Source organism: Mercenaria mercenaria, chromosome 1, assembly GCF_021730395.1.
Source record: "Mercenaria mercenaria strain notata chromosome 1, MADL_Memer_1, whole genome shotgun sequence".
NCBI lineage: Eukaryota > Metazoa > Mollusca > Bivalvia > Venerida > Veneridae > Mercenaria > Mercenaria mercenaria.
In genome coordinates, this window is record NC_069361.1 from 691637 (window position 1) to 708177 (window position 16541).

Below are 16541 nucleotides of genomic sequence, written 5' to 3' on the forward strand. Positions count from 1 at the left end.
GATGTGCATTGTCTATTAGAGGCTACACTTAGAACTAAATTTTATAATACACAGAATATAGCACCACAGCAGACACAAAATATACAAATTGCACGATTATGGGATAGTGAAATATCTGAGCAGTTTGCTGAAAACTTAGATATTTTTAAAATCTCTGAAATTGAGATGAAACTCGATGAAATAGTTGATTGTAACAACATGACACAAAATAATATAGACGAAACAGTATTAGATATTGGAAAACTTTTTAATGACTGCTCAAAACAATCTTTTGGAGTTATTCAAAATAGAGCAAATACATACAGAAATAATAACAGAATTGCAAATAATTTCCCATGGTTTGACAGATCATGCCATAATGCAAGAAACATATATCACAAAACCAGGAAAATTTATAACAAGTATAAAACACAATATTTCAAAGATATGTTGAAATCAGTCAGCAAACAATATAAATGTGCGTTAAGATGACTATAATGCAAATAGAATAAATAAATTGCGAAAACTAAAGAACGCTGACCCTAAGCAATACTGGAACAAACTATTCAAAATGAAAAAATGCAAACTTGAACGACTTTTTGGAATATTTTAAAGACATAAATGAAAACTTAATCGAAATAAATCAGCCTTAGGTCAACCATCGCGGTCAAGTTGCGACTACTATACCAGGCGATAATTTACAGGCGATTCTGGACCACCTTTGTTTTTATAGATAGGTTTAATATGTCCCTGTATATTGTGAGCAAAACAAATACTCTACTCTGATTACTCTTTGTTTTTTTTTTTACATTATATTACAAATAGACACACACCTACCCCCATCCCCTCTCATTTTTCACGACACTCCCTCATCATTTCATTTCATTTCATTTATCATCATTTTCCATTATTCATCATATAGAAAAACATTTTAGAACAAAAACAAAATGCATGTCCTTTATTTCTATTACTGTCTGTCATTGTTACAACGTTTATAACGGTATTATTCCAGAAAGTTGGACCATTAGACATATTAAATCTTTTTTTGGTTTTTCATTTTTTTTATTTCACTTTCGAACAAATTAAACAACATATACTATTCTATCTGACAATATAAATAGAAGAATATTCAGTTATATATATATCCATAGTTCTGAACTAAACGTTGTAACAATGGTTTTTAGTAAAGGCCGACCAAGGCAACATAAAGTGTTTACTATAGGTAAAATGCCTTAGAAACGGTTAATAACTATAAATACCTAGGTATATTTTTTAGTACAATTGTTTAAAAAAAACATAAAACCTATTTTACTCTACGGAAGCGAAATTTGGGGCTATGGTAACACGGATGTACTCGAAAAGGTGCAACTCAAGTACTACAAATACATCTTTAACACACCATCTTATATAAGTTATGGTGAGACTGGGGTGCTTCCGCTAAACATCGAGTCATTACTTATTGGACAAGAATTATTGATAATATTAATAGCAGCGATAACACTAAACTCGCTTCCAAAGTTTACACAGTGCTATTAGAGCTACAATCAGAAAATACAATAAAGTGCCAATGGTTTGAAAACATTAAACAATATCTTTGTGATGCAGGTTTTTCAGGAGTGTGGTATAGTCAAAGTTGTAATAGCAGCAAATGGCTTAAGACAGCAACGTACCAAAAAATTAAAAGATATTTTTATTCAGACCTGGCAGGCTGAAATAAACCAAACGTCTAGCATAAATATTTACAAATATATAAAAACCTATTTTAAACGTACTATATCAATTGACAAGTTGCCCTTAAATCAGTGTAAAAAGATAATATCTTTTCTAACGAAAAACCATAGACTTCCTATTGAAACAGGTCGATAGCAAGATTTACCCGTTAACGAACGTGTATGTACAAACTGCAGAGAATTAGAAAATGAATATCACTACCTGTTTTTGTGCCCATTATTTGAAAACTACAGAGTTAAATACATAGAGAGACATATACGAATACGTCCAAGTATGTTCAAATTTGTCAATTTAGTATCAAGCGAAAATGTAATTTCACTTAAAAAGCTAAGCTTTTGTGAGAAAATCATGGATTATTTCAAAACAAGTTAACTAATGACACAATATATGAAAACACTATACTTAAGTTTTGGAACACTCTCACACACAATATATATATATGTGTGTGTGTGTGTTTATGTTATAATTAGGTCAAACAGGTGAGCGTATCAGCCCCCTTGGTCCTTCTGTAATATCTCTCTCTCTCTCTCTTTCTCCCTCTCTCTCTCTCTCTCTCTCTCTCTCTCTTGTAAATAGATATGTTGTTCAAATAATTATATTAATTCTGTTTAAAACACAAAGGCTACACATTATACTTGTTAATTAACTACAATTAAGTAGCCGTTTTCCATTGTTACACGTGATGTTTTATCATGACGTTATATTGTGTGCTATGCTGATGTTCCCAATATTGTGGGACTTGTGCAGAATGTAAATAAAAAAAATCTTGGAAAATATACGGCAATACAAAAATGTTTAAATACAGAATGAGGTTTATAAATCTTTACAAATTTTTAAGTAAAGTCAAAGATTACCTTGTGTGTTGTTCCAGTTTAATCTCTATATAGTGTCTGTTTTCTTCGGCGCACACATGCTATGTTTGTCGCACAATGAAATAACAAAACTACAGAACATGTAACGGCGGTATGCAAATAAGCAAGTTTCAACAAAACACTGATCACTGCTCCGCGGAAAAAGCCCGACAATGTTTATTGCCATTAGCATAATGAGATTTCACCCGTGACGGTAGTTAACTAGCTCTATCGATCAGTACTTCCACATTCAGTTCATGGAATAACAGTTGTACTGATTAAGCAATTGTGATAGTGGACAGGTATTTTATGATTGATAAATTATTCTGAATATGTTATCTTGCATTTACATGCAGTATTAGTGACTATGATGTGCTTGCTGTTACTCAAAGTTTATAAATAGACTTTATGTTTAACTTGTATTTACTTGTTTAATTTTTATGTGGATGTTGTACCCAATCTAGGGATATGCACAATCTCAATATTGAGCAGGTACAATTTAGAGATCCTCAAATAGCGTACGCAAGCTCGAGATTCCTCAACAGATTTCTCCGTGTACAAACTGGCGAACTAATACACTGGATAGGGGAATGTGAATTGTCTGAGATTCAAATAAGTTCTCGAGTAGTTTGAAAGGCATTATCCGCTCGTTAATTGCATTTTGGTGATTATGTAAATTCAAATCCTCTTTTTCTCTACTATCTGTGCCTCTGTTTAGAGTGTAAATCTTTAAACACTTTACACCATGGTCAAAGGTTCTCCATCGGATTTAGAATATCTGATTAAAGCAACTTGTGTATTGTTTTCAGATTTACCTTAGAGTTAAGAATCCTTACCATGACTAAAAAGGAATCACCTTAATGCAGTTCTGCACGTTTGGATCGAAATATTTTCTACAATGTAGAATTTGATTAAACTTTGATTTTTTCAAAACTTCAGATTATACCTAGAAAATTGAGCAGACAAAAACTGCTATTTTTTTGCTAGACTGTTATGAGAAATATGGACCTCACGTAATATTTCATAATGGGAAAATCATAACTTTCATAACATTTTCGCGAATAGAATTTTTTCTACAATGTAGATTTTGATGACACTTATTACAATTTTGAAAAAAGAAATTGCCTATAATTTGATGAAATAAAATGTATATGTCCTTGCGCATATTTTTAATATATTTGGTCATGATTAAAGTGACCCGGACATTTCATGCTAATTTAAACATTACTTAGACTTATTCAACGCGATATATGTTTTAATACCATATTTTGACTTAGAAATATAGCATCAGTTCCATTATTATAAATTTACTCATAGGTTTCGATTAATACATAAAATGATGTTCGTTTCGGTACGCCAGATCCAGGCTTTATTCTTCGGTTTCCGGATAAATGACGTTATGCAAACACTTCCGGTTTATCAAACGTGCAAAATTACCCTAATTTATTATCAACATATCGAAGTTTTTATTGCAAGCACTTTTCAGTTTAGATGAACGTAAGCTAAAACACACTGACACTTATTAAAGTGCTTAATGTTTAGTCTATGGCAAACTCCATCTGACTGCACAAACGGGAATGGACATAAATTTTCAAACCTTTTCTTGAAACAACTTCATGCTAAGTAATTTGTACTTTAGATAATTCTTCGATAGTTCTTGACCGTTTATACCGTCTTTTTTTAACTACATAGTAAAATCTATCGTTAGACATGTCACATTGCTTGAAACTACACAGTAAAATCAATCTTTAGACCTATCACTTTGTTTGAATCTAGAAATTAAAATCAATCTTTAGACGTATCACATTGTTTGAAACTACGCAGTAAAGTCAATCTTTAGACATATCACATTGTTTGAAACTACATAGCAAAATCAATCTTTATACGTATTGTATTGTTTGAAACTACACAGTAAAATCAATCTTTAGACATATCACATTGTTTGAATCTACAATGTATATAGTAAAATCAATTTTTAGACAATTTTGTCAAATCCCGGTAGATATCCTTCTGTAAAAGCCTGTCAATGCGTAAACATTTAAGATAATGCTAAGGTATGATACAGATATCTGTCAAAACTACAAATGACATCAAAACAAAGAAAAATATCAAACAGGGAATGCCACGCACCAAAAGCGCAGCCTCCCCAAAACGAACCCCCCAGCACGCAAACGCGTGCGCCACACACACACACACACACACACACACACTCAAAGCCCACACACCAGGACAAAACGAGTCATTTTGTGACTATATTAGCTTTCCCCAGGGTATACAATGAACATAAACACAGATAAAGAAAATGACTCAAGCGTCAAACCACGTCAGTGACGACGACGTCAAATTAAACAGTCATCCAGTAAACCTCTCTTATGAGGAACTCGGATATAAGGAACACTCGGTTATAAGGAACAGTTTTCAATTCCCCAATCTAATTCCTTCTTTATTCAATGTAAAAATCCTCAGTTATAGGGAACTCGGTTATAAGGAAAACTCGGTTATAAGGAACACCTTTTCTAGTCCCAAAGTACGAAATTCAATGACAAACCCCTCGGTTATAGCGAACAGACATAGAGAATAAAAATTATTGAAAACCGGACATAAACAGGAGAATCAGCACAATTTTTACGCGCTTTCATGCACATAAATAAACACAAATTATTTCATTTCTATGGTCTTAAGTTTGTGAATTCACAGATGCGATCAAACGAAATTATAATCATCACATTACCAAATACTAGACGATAGTAGACTTATATTTGCTCAAGATTATGTTTGAGAGCTATATTTATTAGGTATTTCATGTTAACAATAGTGAAAGAAAATCAGTCAAGTCACGGTCGCATTATCCTAAATAAATGTGTTAATTACACGTAACATCGGCAAACAGTTAGGTTTACCAATTTTCCAGTTATAAAAATCAAGCAGGTGCTTAAATGGACAATAGCAAAAGCATAAGTATAACTTACACTTTAATCCGTATGTATGGCGCCGTTGTCTAGTCGTATACACTGTATGTTATAAACATCCTACTTTTAGATTTTAATGGGTAGTCTTACATATATTAAACATTTTCGTGATAAAAAATAACTTTTGTTTTATATTAGTATTAATGTCTATTCACATAAAATGCAGTCAAGCAACAGCAACATATCTGATAGTCATCATATAGCGCTCTCTAAACAGATGATAGAAATTACCGACACAAATAAACATAAATTACAGTCATTCTTACCGACGAACATTTTGGCTTGTTTTCGGTCTAATTTCAGTCATAATCATGCAGGCAGTTTACCTTTCCATCTCTCCAGGAAAAGACTGTACTAGAAACGCAACTTTCTCACATAAAGATTCAAGGTCGGCCCAGGGTGTGAACACATAGCCCTTAACAAACGTCAGTCAAATAGTGTTCGCTATACAAATTGTGTTCGTTATACAAACCTCGAATACAAGGAATTAGTTGCCTATACGGATATAAGGAAAACTTTTTAGAGGTCCCAAGCTGTTCATTATAAGCGAGTTTTACTGTATACAATGCGGTGGTGAAGGCTTTTGTTTCGGCGGGGCTACGCTCTTGAAGCGTGGCATATCAACATTAAAATGACAGTTTTAAATACATCGTGGGTGAAGGTCATAAATACCTCTTAAGCCGTGTGAAGTACCTTTTAAACGTCAAGTAGGTTCTGTATTATAACAGATAATGCAGGATTATGAAAAGTGAATAGTGTCGAAACTTAAACTTGTTGAATTATCATTTGAATCATTTTACATCAGCAGTATATAGATCTTATTGAAACAGACGATTTTACTGTTGACATAATTCTTTGATGTTTGTATTTGTTTTAAGACGCACAAGTCTCAAAACAGATGATTTTATTGCTGGTAAAATTATTAGATGCTTATGCTTAAGACGTGCACGTCTCAAAACAGACGGTTTTGTTGTTGACATAATTGTTTATTAAGATGCTTATTCTAACGACGCGCACGTCTAAAATTAGTCGATTTTATTGTTGACATAATTATTGGATGCGTACACGACTAAAATCAACGATTTTATTGATGACAAAATAATTATGCTTAGGCTTAAGACATGCACGTCTTCAAACAAATTATTTTGTTCATGGCATAACTATTGAATGTGAATGTTTAGTACGAGTACGTTACCTATGTCCAGCAGCTGACTATACGATGTCAGCACGGTTTGATTAAAGTTAAAGACTTGACTTGAACTAACTGCAATACATTCAGTATGTCCCTCAAGCAAGTGTGAACGTGTACCGTTTTGTCATCGGTAGGCCTGTATTTCATTGGCAATTGATGGAAACCATCAAAGTGCCCTAACCGTGACGAAATCAAGGAGCGCTATGATCTTCAATTTTTTTTTACCCTAACGCTAGTTTAAATACTCATTTATGATTCACTTTGTCTGACATTAGCATATAAATGTGCGCAAAAGCAATATGCATTTTCCAGTAACCGTTTTCGTCTGTTAATCTATTTTCGACTTGTTTGTCTGTTAATCGATATTCGACTGACTGTGTATCCCTTCAATTTAAGGCAATCTAAGGAAAGTATAGTACGACCTTTCGCAAAAGGCAAGAAAATATGACGGAACCAGCGGGACCTCGAAAGCTTACAGACAGTCGATTTTTGGCCTTCAACAAACCTTCACAAACATCTACGAAAAAGTATGATTATTCTTATACTTTTAAAATGGTATTCAAACGGGAGATCAACGCTTGTGTGTAATTACCATATTTTGCATTTAGTCTACGTTTTCAGTTCATCACATATTATAAACACTTTACTTTACTTCCAGACCTATATCTCCGATTTTTGAAACACCTATGAGACTGGTTGTCAACACTGATGGCAAGACAACTTTGAATCACGAAACTCTAGCTGAACTCAGCAAAATTGAGAAAACTCTAAACGTCGTATCAGTGGTTGGAAGTCTGAGAACTGGGAAGTCGTTCTTGCTTAATAAACTGGCAAACACAGAAGCAGGTTGTATTTTAGAACAAAGGTCACAAACGGCATATATCCGACTAATATGCATGTATAAAACTACTGGTGCAATAACATTTCAAGCACCTTATGTAGAATCATACCTCCAGTGAAACTGTCTGTTTTAGTTACTTGTAATTATATTTAATTGTATTTTAGAAACATCAGATTGCACCCAGTTTGAACAGGTTTTGTTGCACATACGTAAGAAACACACGTGTGTTAACGTTTCTGTCATTTGTTCTTCCTAAACCCTGAACTACTATCAAATTTAGGCAGACGTTTCAAATTCACTTAGAAATGCTTAAGTTCTGGGTTTGCAAAGATATCCTGGTGCCTGGTTTAACAGACTTCTTTGTGTAGAAATAAATGCAAAGGATACGACAGATCAGGTTTACTAAAACTAAAAAAGTTATGTAATACAATCATTTCTGCAAACATTCTAAACATTTCATAGCATTTTAAATCTACAAATTTCTAATAAAAGATTATCATAATATACATACTGATATACATTCAATGCCTCTATATATTTGATATGCTTTGCAAGTATATAACCCATATCATAACACATTGAAGAATACTTTCATAATTCCAGGACAAGACAGAACTACGTAGTATACAAAATGTAGTATACAAAATGCTAATGATTAAAATTGTTTTGCAGTTGTTGTAGAGAATGGATTTCAGACAGGTCGTACTACAAAAGCAGTCACCAAAGGTATTTGGGTAATGTGCAGGCCACATCCAACACAAGAGGAACAAGTTCTTGTTCTCCTCGATACAGAGGGCATTGATGATCCTGATAAGGTGTATTCATTTCATTCATTTTTATTTTCATTTAGTAACGATGAAACTTTCAAACTAATATTAGCAGAGTATTAAAATCATTGGCCAATTAGAATAACGCGCAAGTTCAACGAATTGATACAATATGTTGGAATCAGTTTGTTAACAGAAACTACATTCTTCTATTAACTAACAGTTTTGACCATTGACATATTAGCCATTCAAGAAGTGTTTTATTACATGATACTGGAGATATATTTTCATAATTTTGTCTTCAGGTTTTCACCAGCAAACTTGAGTGTTGAACTATAGATGGGTCAATAGCTATGGCTACAAACTGGTCAATGATCAAAACTGTTTCTTGATAACTAAATTAAAGAGTCGTGTAATAAATTCATTTAATTCACTTTGTTGCATTGTAATAAAACATACTATTTATCCTAGAACTAGAACTCGTTAAGGGAACTGTTGTACATGAACAGACTCGTGTAGATAGTGCGTAGGATATTAAAAGTCATTAATGATTTTTATTTAAGCCGTAAATAAAAATGCTTATAAAAATGCTTTTTCAATATGAATGTTAAAAAAAACATAAAAAAGAACAAACCAACTCGTCGAATAAAACAATCGCTATGCTTTTATTTTTCACTTACGTACAATAACTCTGGAGGCTTGTCCCTTTAAAAGAAAACTACAACACGTAGAGGAAAAGTTTGATATTCGTTTTCAATTCGTGTCAAAACCACATGAGTTTTGACCTTCACCATAATATTTGTCTTAATATCATTTAATGTATCAGCATGCAGACTGATGAAATAAAAAAAATGGAAACTCCACAGGTCGCTCAACACGACAAAAACGAAAAATGTTGCAGACTCGGTTTGATTGAGCCTGTTCGTGGACGGTAGTGGAAATGCATGCTACCCTCCACGCCCTCTAGCCCCGGGTTGAGCAGAACTCAACATTTACACATGTTAAAAGTACAAAAACAATTTAAGAGACATCAGCAGATGTGTTCATACGGCGGTGCAGATGGAACCTTCAATGATACACTAGCGTGTAATTCCATGAAAAGCGGCGTATGATCCCCAGTTAAAGTAATGGGTTTACTATAAACGAGAAAACAAGGGCAGAACTAAACAAACTGGTATTTAGAAAGGGGAACACTAGCATGCATTTCATTAAAGAAATTCAAACACCGCTATAACATTCTTTTGGACGCTTTAAATATTTTAATCTGAACTTGCATTTACGAATACTTTTCTTTCGTCTAAAGATTAAGGCTGAGCAAATATTTCTATTTCTATTTATTTTTTGTTTCAGGTTGAGATAACAGATGACCAGTGGCTTTTTATCTTGTCTACCCTACTTAGCAGCACAATGGTTTACAACACAAAGGGGCATTTCGACAGATCAGCTATTGACAAATTTAGGAATCCTTTTAAGCGTTTTATATAATCTAGTATTGGTCTGAAACATAACAATTTTTATCAATAATTTAAATATTTCAATTAATCTAATTGTTGAAATTAGATCGATCTTTACTGTACAAATAAAACATGTTTTATCAATGATGTTTTAACTGTATAAATAAACAGCAGGCAGGCAATTTTATAAAGAAAGCAATATACCTGATACATGCTCTTTGTGCGCTTAAAATGAGCAAGTGTGCATTCACATTTAGCACATGTTCCACAAACGTATAGCTTCCTCATACTAAGAGTTCTGCTATGTCTACGTTATTGCATAATAGAAAGTCTAAAATACTGTAATATAAGCTTCAAGACAAAATTTTAGGGAAACCATGTTGTAGAACGCTATAGAGATCCCTTGGAATATAGAATGCAACCGGTCAACGTAAAAAACAAAGACAAATATCAAACAGGGAATGCCACGCACCAAAAACGCAGTCTCCTCAAAACGAAACCCACGTAAGTCCGATTGAGTCTGTTGACATGTGCTTTACAACCATGTCCGATAGTATTGGTTTAAGCAGATCTCTTATATCCCAAAGGATTAGAAAAATAAAAACACTTGGCCACTGCATTTACAGGTGAAGTTCAAAGAACTACTAAGAAAATTCAAATCAGCTGCAGACAAGAACTCGAGAGCTATCTGTCTAAACAGGCTTGAAATTTTCAATTTGAAAGTGGTGAAGAAGATGAATAACCGTGTGTACTGTCATCCTGCTGGTAAAGACGAGTATATTAAGGATATTGATTGGTTGTTAAAACAGTACAACAAGGATGCACCATATCTTGGCACAAAAGTAAGATAATCAAATAAATAAGAAGATACATTGAAAGCATACCACGCAACCAAGCAAAGATATAGTGCCCAGAGTCGCTTTGACTGAGTTTGTGCAGAAAAGTAATTAGATATGCGAATCAAATATTTGTAAAATTGGTTAAAACGTTTATCAAAATCGTAAAGCACAGTGCATGTTTAGTGATTGACCCCTCTACAGTTAATTGCTACGCTTTTCTATTTGATGGTGCGATGACTAATAAAGTGTAAGACTCCTTGATGCTTTTCTCCTAAATCCTACATACAACGGACGAAGGGAGTTGAATTTTGTCTTACAGTTTTCTTAGTCGTGCCCTTAAAAGTTAGGCTCTTGTTGCTATGACTTCAGACAAGTTGTTGAGTACATTGGAGTAAATATACCTTAAAGTTACCTTAATTTTATGTTTTGCTTTATTTATCTTATTTTTGGCTGCGGGTTTATCCCGCTACCAAAGTTAAAGTGTATTTCTGACAGTCATAGCATCTTTATTTTATTCCGACTCACATCTAAAGGATGTTCATGTGCTACACAAAATAGTCCCATTCATGAACAGTGCGGATGAATAATCATTGAACAAGCAGTTCTTATTCAACCTGTATCCATTCACACTGACTATTTAGATTATGTAAGATCTATCAATGATAAGGTATTCCAGCCCATGGTTACATCACATGCTGGGTCAGGCAGAGTTCATCTTAGATATGAGGCACATTATATTTGTATTTGTTTCTCATTCATGTATATTCATATACTGGTATTTAAACAGAAAATAAATCTACCAAAAATCTGCAACCATCAGACATTTCAAGGCTTTGATTGCACTAATGTTAGAGCCTTTCTTAGTCGGGATTTCATTTACATTGTGTTGTTTAACTTGTTGAAAATAGGGTAAGTGTGAGGTTGGCATGCCCTAAACGCGTTTAAACCCCCAGTTATATAATATAGGTTACTGACCGTTCCAAGGCGGTGCCCCTATTTTCAACTGGTTGTTTTGTCTGTCTTGTGAGTCTATAACGGTGCCCTACTGTTTTCGTATGTGCTGCTAGTTCGTTGTTTTATGTTATTCAGTTGATGGTAGTTGTATGTTTACCATTGGTACATAAGTGTCTGCGCTATTATTCCACTCAATCAATATTTAGCATATATTAATATGTACTTGTTGAATGTTTGAAGCAACCCGTTTAAACACCCAGTTTCCTTTAAATAAGTTACTGACCGTTCCAAGGCAGTGCCCCTATTTTCAACTGGTTGTTTTGTCTGTCTTATGAGTCTATAACGGTGCCCTTCTGTTTTCTTATGTGTTGCTTGCTCGTTTAATTATGTTATTCAGTTGATCGTAGTTGTATGTTTACCGTTGGCATATGAGTGTCTGCGCTATTTTTCCCCTCCATCAATATTTAGCATAAATAAATATGTATTTGTCAGATGAAGCAACCCGTCTGAAATATTTTTCCATTACAGCTTCTTTTTGTTGTGGGCCTACTATGCAAATGCGAGGCTCTGGGGCTGTGTTTTTTCTTTCTTTTTTTGGTGCTCTGTGCTTCCGAGAAATTTTCCCTTACCTGTTATCTTTTGAAAAAACAAAACACAACAAAGCAAAAGAACAGCAGGCACAATTTGATATGATTATGAATCGTATCCACTGGCTTAAGCGGAACTATACTAACTAGAACGTTGAATTGACTCCACAATATCAAATGACCAGATACAAACACAACTCTAAGATATACATTGTATAGAACTCTGGCCATAGTAGGAAAACGGGCCATATGTTGTTAGAGTTCATGTCAGTTAGGTAATACATATTTTTGTCATCTTTGTTTTTCCATGAATTGCATGTGTGTGATTATATGTATGTACATCTTCATAAACATTTTCAGGCACGAGCATCACTTCAAGAGTTTCTTGATGATAAAGAATCTGAAGAGGAAAAAGTATATCAAATGGTCTTGCAGGCACAAGAAGGTGAGTGATGGCATTTTATGGTATTGTGATTAACTTTACATATGTGATATTTGAGACATACACTTATTGAGAATATTCTTGAAGAGAATATTTCTAAAAGATACGGATAAGTTTAGAGACCAATTCATTAAAGATTTAAACGTTGGCAGGATCTGTTTTACAAATAAAGTAGTGTAGTTTGCGGAGTTAATCAAAATGCTAAAAACTGCCAACTTTCCTTTGTTTTAAAAAAATTAGGTCCAACTGGAAGCATGTCCTTCGAATAGAATTTTGTTTCTTAAATATTTGAATTATTGAAACTCAAAACTTCCATACTGTTAAAACTTAACAGGGACTCAAGAAAAAATCTCGTCCGCGAATACAGCGCTTACGCTCGCTCACTGAAGAAGATCCCCAAACTCTAGCTGAAAACGAAAAGAAGAAGACGACTGAAGAGGAGAATATAGAAAAAGAAATCAAACGAGATATTACAATCCTGCAAATTAATGGTATGAAGAGTATTGGAAGTCAATACCTTGAAATACTACAAATGAAAATTAAAGAACTAGAGCGCGTGAAGAATGAATTATCATCTGATGATCCGTATTATGAATCTCTGCTGCTTGAAACGGAGCACTGGAAGAAATTGTTGGAAAAGGCAACTTGGAATATGCCACAGTACAAAAACAAATTGCAGCCTATAACAGGATCATCATCTGAGGTAAAGGACTTGACGAAAAGTCAAATTTCAGAATCATCGGGAAAGGTTGACGGCAAGCAAGAAAATGATATATCGAAACAAAAAGAAAGAGCACCGGGGAATGGTGGGGATGCCAGGCCAAAATACGATGAAAATTATTTCTGTGTCAAACCTAACCCGGCACCGATTGATCCTGAGTCCATTGATTCCAAATTTATCATAGATCTTGAACGGAGGGAAAAGAAAAAAGACAAAACAGAGTGTCCAATTCTTTGATTTGGTGGTTTCGGTGGAAATTTTAACTCTTGTGTTGTTAATCAAAGCATATTGATCATGCATGAAAATGCATACTTAATGTAGAAATTTCGCATGTTTTTTCGTGTTATAACATCTACATTATTTTTTCGTCATTTACAAACTTGCATTTTAATGGTATAAAGATAGTATAATAATATATGTATATAGTCAGCTGTTGAGCTATATTTTATTAGAATTCATAGATCTTTACAAAGGAGAACACTACAGGTGGCGTTGTATGAACTTGAAAATTCAAACTATCGATTTTACTTTTTTCTTTCAGTTTCACAAAAAGGTAAACGTACCACCAGTCGAAATAATTTCATTTCAACACAAATGATTAGTGTTGGCATTCAGTTTATGTGCACTTAAAGACAAAATCAGATAGTCATTTAAACTAAAGTCATTTTAAATCAAAGGTAAATCAATAACCGGTTAAAGAAAGAATAAAATGTGTATATAAGTATTTATGAGTCTAAACTACGGTTCAACAGAATCTTCTACAACCTGGTGAAGTAATAAATATACAAAATGTACATATGGACAGTTTGTTTGAATAATAAAAATAACCAAAACTCTTAAGTCCGAAATAATAAGTTTAAGAAAAGGGAGATAAATTCTAATGCTGCTTACAACTTAAACTAATAGATATATCCCTGCCGACCAAATGCAGATCAAATGTTTTATATCTTTTATCGTTTGGAGATATGAAAAGTTATAAAGTGCATATTGGAATAAACTCGCGTGTAAAAACTTACACTTGTCTTCTAAATATTTCATCTCGATCAAGATCTTAAAGTTGCATTATGTGCATCTAATACTGCATATAGTGTGTTTTGGGTGAGTGTTCTATAAAAGCAATTTTCGGTTGCTGTGCATTTAGATGTGTTATATTAACTATAATGCTGCATTAGTATTTGAAGTTGATGCTTTAAAAATAAAGAAATCGGACGGATAAAGTAACAGATATTTTTTCAGTTTTCTGCGCAATTTTCTCCCTTACCTGAAAATGGAAATTTCAGAAGTAGAAGGGAAGCAACTCCTGCTTGCAGTTTGTTTTTTTAAAGACTGCCCCAGTCAAAATAAGATAAGTCATATTTGGAAATTTATTATTTTGTACTGGTAACAGGAAGAGTTTGGTATGTTGGGTTAAAAGCTATAATTTCCTCCATCCTTTTTACATGCGCATCTATTTAGCTTGATTTTTACTTGAAAAATGCATGTAATTCCACTTAAAATAACTATAATAAATTCAATTCGGTCAAGATAAGAGACACGTTTGTATTCTATCGCACGAATGCGCACATGCATATTGATAAGAATATTGGTATTTAGTCGTTGTTACGAGCGCTTGTAAATAATATTTCGTAAAGATCGCTAAACTATCATTATTTTAATTGCTTACTATTTAAAGCCATGAATATCTAATTGACCTGTTGCCACTTGTCAATCAGACTTATCTATGATCCAATCAGATATCGTTTTTTTAAAGGCTGCTCAAGTAGTCCAAATATAAATATTGATAGGCTGTTATCGAAATCTTCATGTTCGTATGCTAGATAATGGCGGCGTAAGAATGGTATGTATCGTAAAGAGACATTGAAAGTATTTGAATTAATTCAGAGGATTGTAATTAACAAATCTTTTTGATATACAATTCTATACCACGCCCACCCGCCCCGTTTGAATAGCTGCCACATAATCTCGAAAATCTTTGCAGGAACCTTTTGCCCTTGAACAATAGGATCTTTCTCTGATGTTACTTAATTAATGTATCAAGTTTATAAGCCATAGCTATTATACAAAATGTATTTTCTAAGATCTGGAAACGGAAAAAATACAAAATTGAAGTTAGTTCATGTGGCCTTGACCTCTGAGCTTCTGCCTCAACAAATTCAGTGATCTTCCTCAAGCTGTACTTTGATATGGTGCAAAGGATGAAAGCCATAGTTACTTTTCAGTAAATGCTAATACAAGAGATCTTCTTCATTGTATGCGTTTGAAAAAAAAGCAAAGACAAATATCAAACAGGGAATGCCACGTACCAGAAACTCAGCCTCCCCAAAACAAAACTCACAGCACGCAGACGTGCACACTACAAACACACACACGCAAACTTGAGCACAGGACAAAACGAACAAATAAAGGAACACAGTGGGGCACCGCCTTGGAACGGTCAGTAGTAAAAACACCACTGGGGAACTTAAACCGGTTTATGGTGCGCACCCAACCTCACTTTTACCCCCACCATGTTCCAAAGATACGGGACAATGTAAATAAAAGTAATCCCCTCCAGATGAATTTCTTCCACTCGCCCAAAAACATTCAGTACATTTGGATAGTTTTTTTGGTTTCGTTTTTTTTTAGTGTAAGGTTGAAACATCTTTCACGGGTGAACACCAAATGCAGTATTTTCATGAATGGCAAAGTCACGAGTGAAAATGTAGGTTTTGCGTCCATGATTGACAGATATTTCTATCTTATGTTTTGACTAAACTTTCTCAGTCCCTTGCCAGTGAAAGGATAGTTGATATTTTTCTTTGTGAAAATACCACATAATCATGTTTCACTCTAGTATTACGATATTTCAGTGAAAAATATGTAGGGCTTCCAGAGTTCCGTTAATCATATGAATACTTGCAGAAAGGTAACTTTCATTTATCTATAAAAAAAGTTGACGATTTCAAACATTTGTTGATATTTTTTCGAAGATTGAAATACATAGCAAGTGCCGGGAAACAATTGTATATATAACCTTTTAATCCCGAGAAAAACACAATCGCAAATGGGATAAATTATTTACAATAATTAGCCATATGTGCAAAGTAATGGAATCTTATCAGTTTTGTATTCACCCAAGATTGAATAAACTTAAGCTTTCTTTTGACTTGGATCGTGCTCAAAGTTGCTGAAACTGTTTCTGTTTTATTGCTAAAGTAACACTTAATCATAACTT

General features: G+C 33.7%; 1 protein-coding gene across 4 annotated transcripts; it reads left to right on the forward strand.

Annotated features, from left to right (window-relative positions):
* The first annotated feature begins 2715 nt into the window (after window positions 1-2715).
* Window positions 2716-14629, forward strand: LOC123545194 (uncharacterized). Of its 4 annotated transcripts, none has more exons than XM_053537698.1 (7): window positions 2738-2863; window positions 7119-7249; window positions 7381-7568; window positions 8236-10288; window positions 10411-10626; window positions 12525-12609; window positions 12941-14629. In XM_053537698.1, exons 5-7 carry the CDS (start codon window positions 10604-10606, stop codon window positions 13562-13564), a joined length of 732 nt encoding a protein of 243 aa, XP_053393673.1. In that variant the 5' UTR covers window positions 2738-2863; window positions 7119-7249; window positions 7381-7568; window positions 8236-10288; window positions 10411-10603; the 3' UTR covers window positions 13565-14629. The 4 variants fall into 4 exon arrangements, with proteins under 4 accessions (XP_053393674.1, XP_053393673.1, XP_053393672.1 ...); XM_053537697.1 differs by having other exon boundaries at window positions 8236-8378; window positions 9681-10626; XM_053537696.1 differs by having other exon boundaries at window positions 8236-10626.
* Window positions 14630-16541: the final 1912 nt, after the last annotated feature.

What these genes read in the sequence shown, in the direction of transcription:
- LOC123545194 (XM_053537699.1), top strand. Translation starts at nt 10,604, where the DNA reads ATGCACCATATCTTGGCACAAAA. An exon ending in CACCATATCTTGGCACAAAA is followed by an intron (nt 10,627 to 12,524) that starts GTAAGATAATCA and finishes AAACATTTTCAG; the next exon opens with GCACGAGCATCACTTCAAGA. An exon ending in GGTCTTGCAGGCACAAGAAG is followed by an intron (nt 12,610 to 12,940) that starts GTGAGTGATGGC and finishes AAAACTTAACAG; the next exon opens with GGACTCAAGAAAAAATCTCG.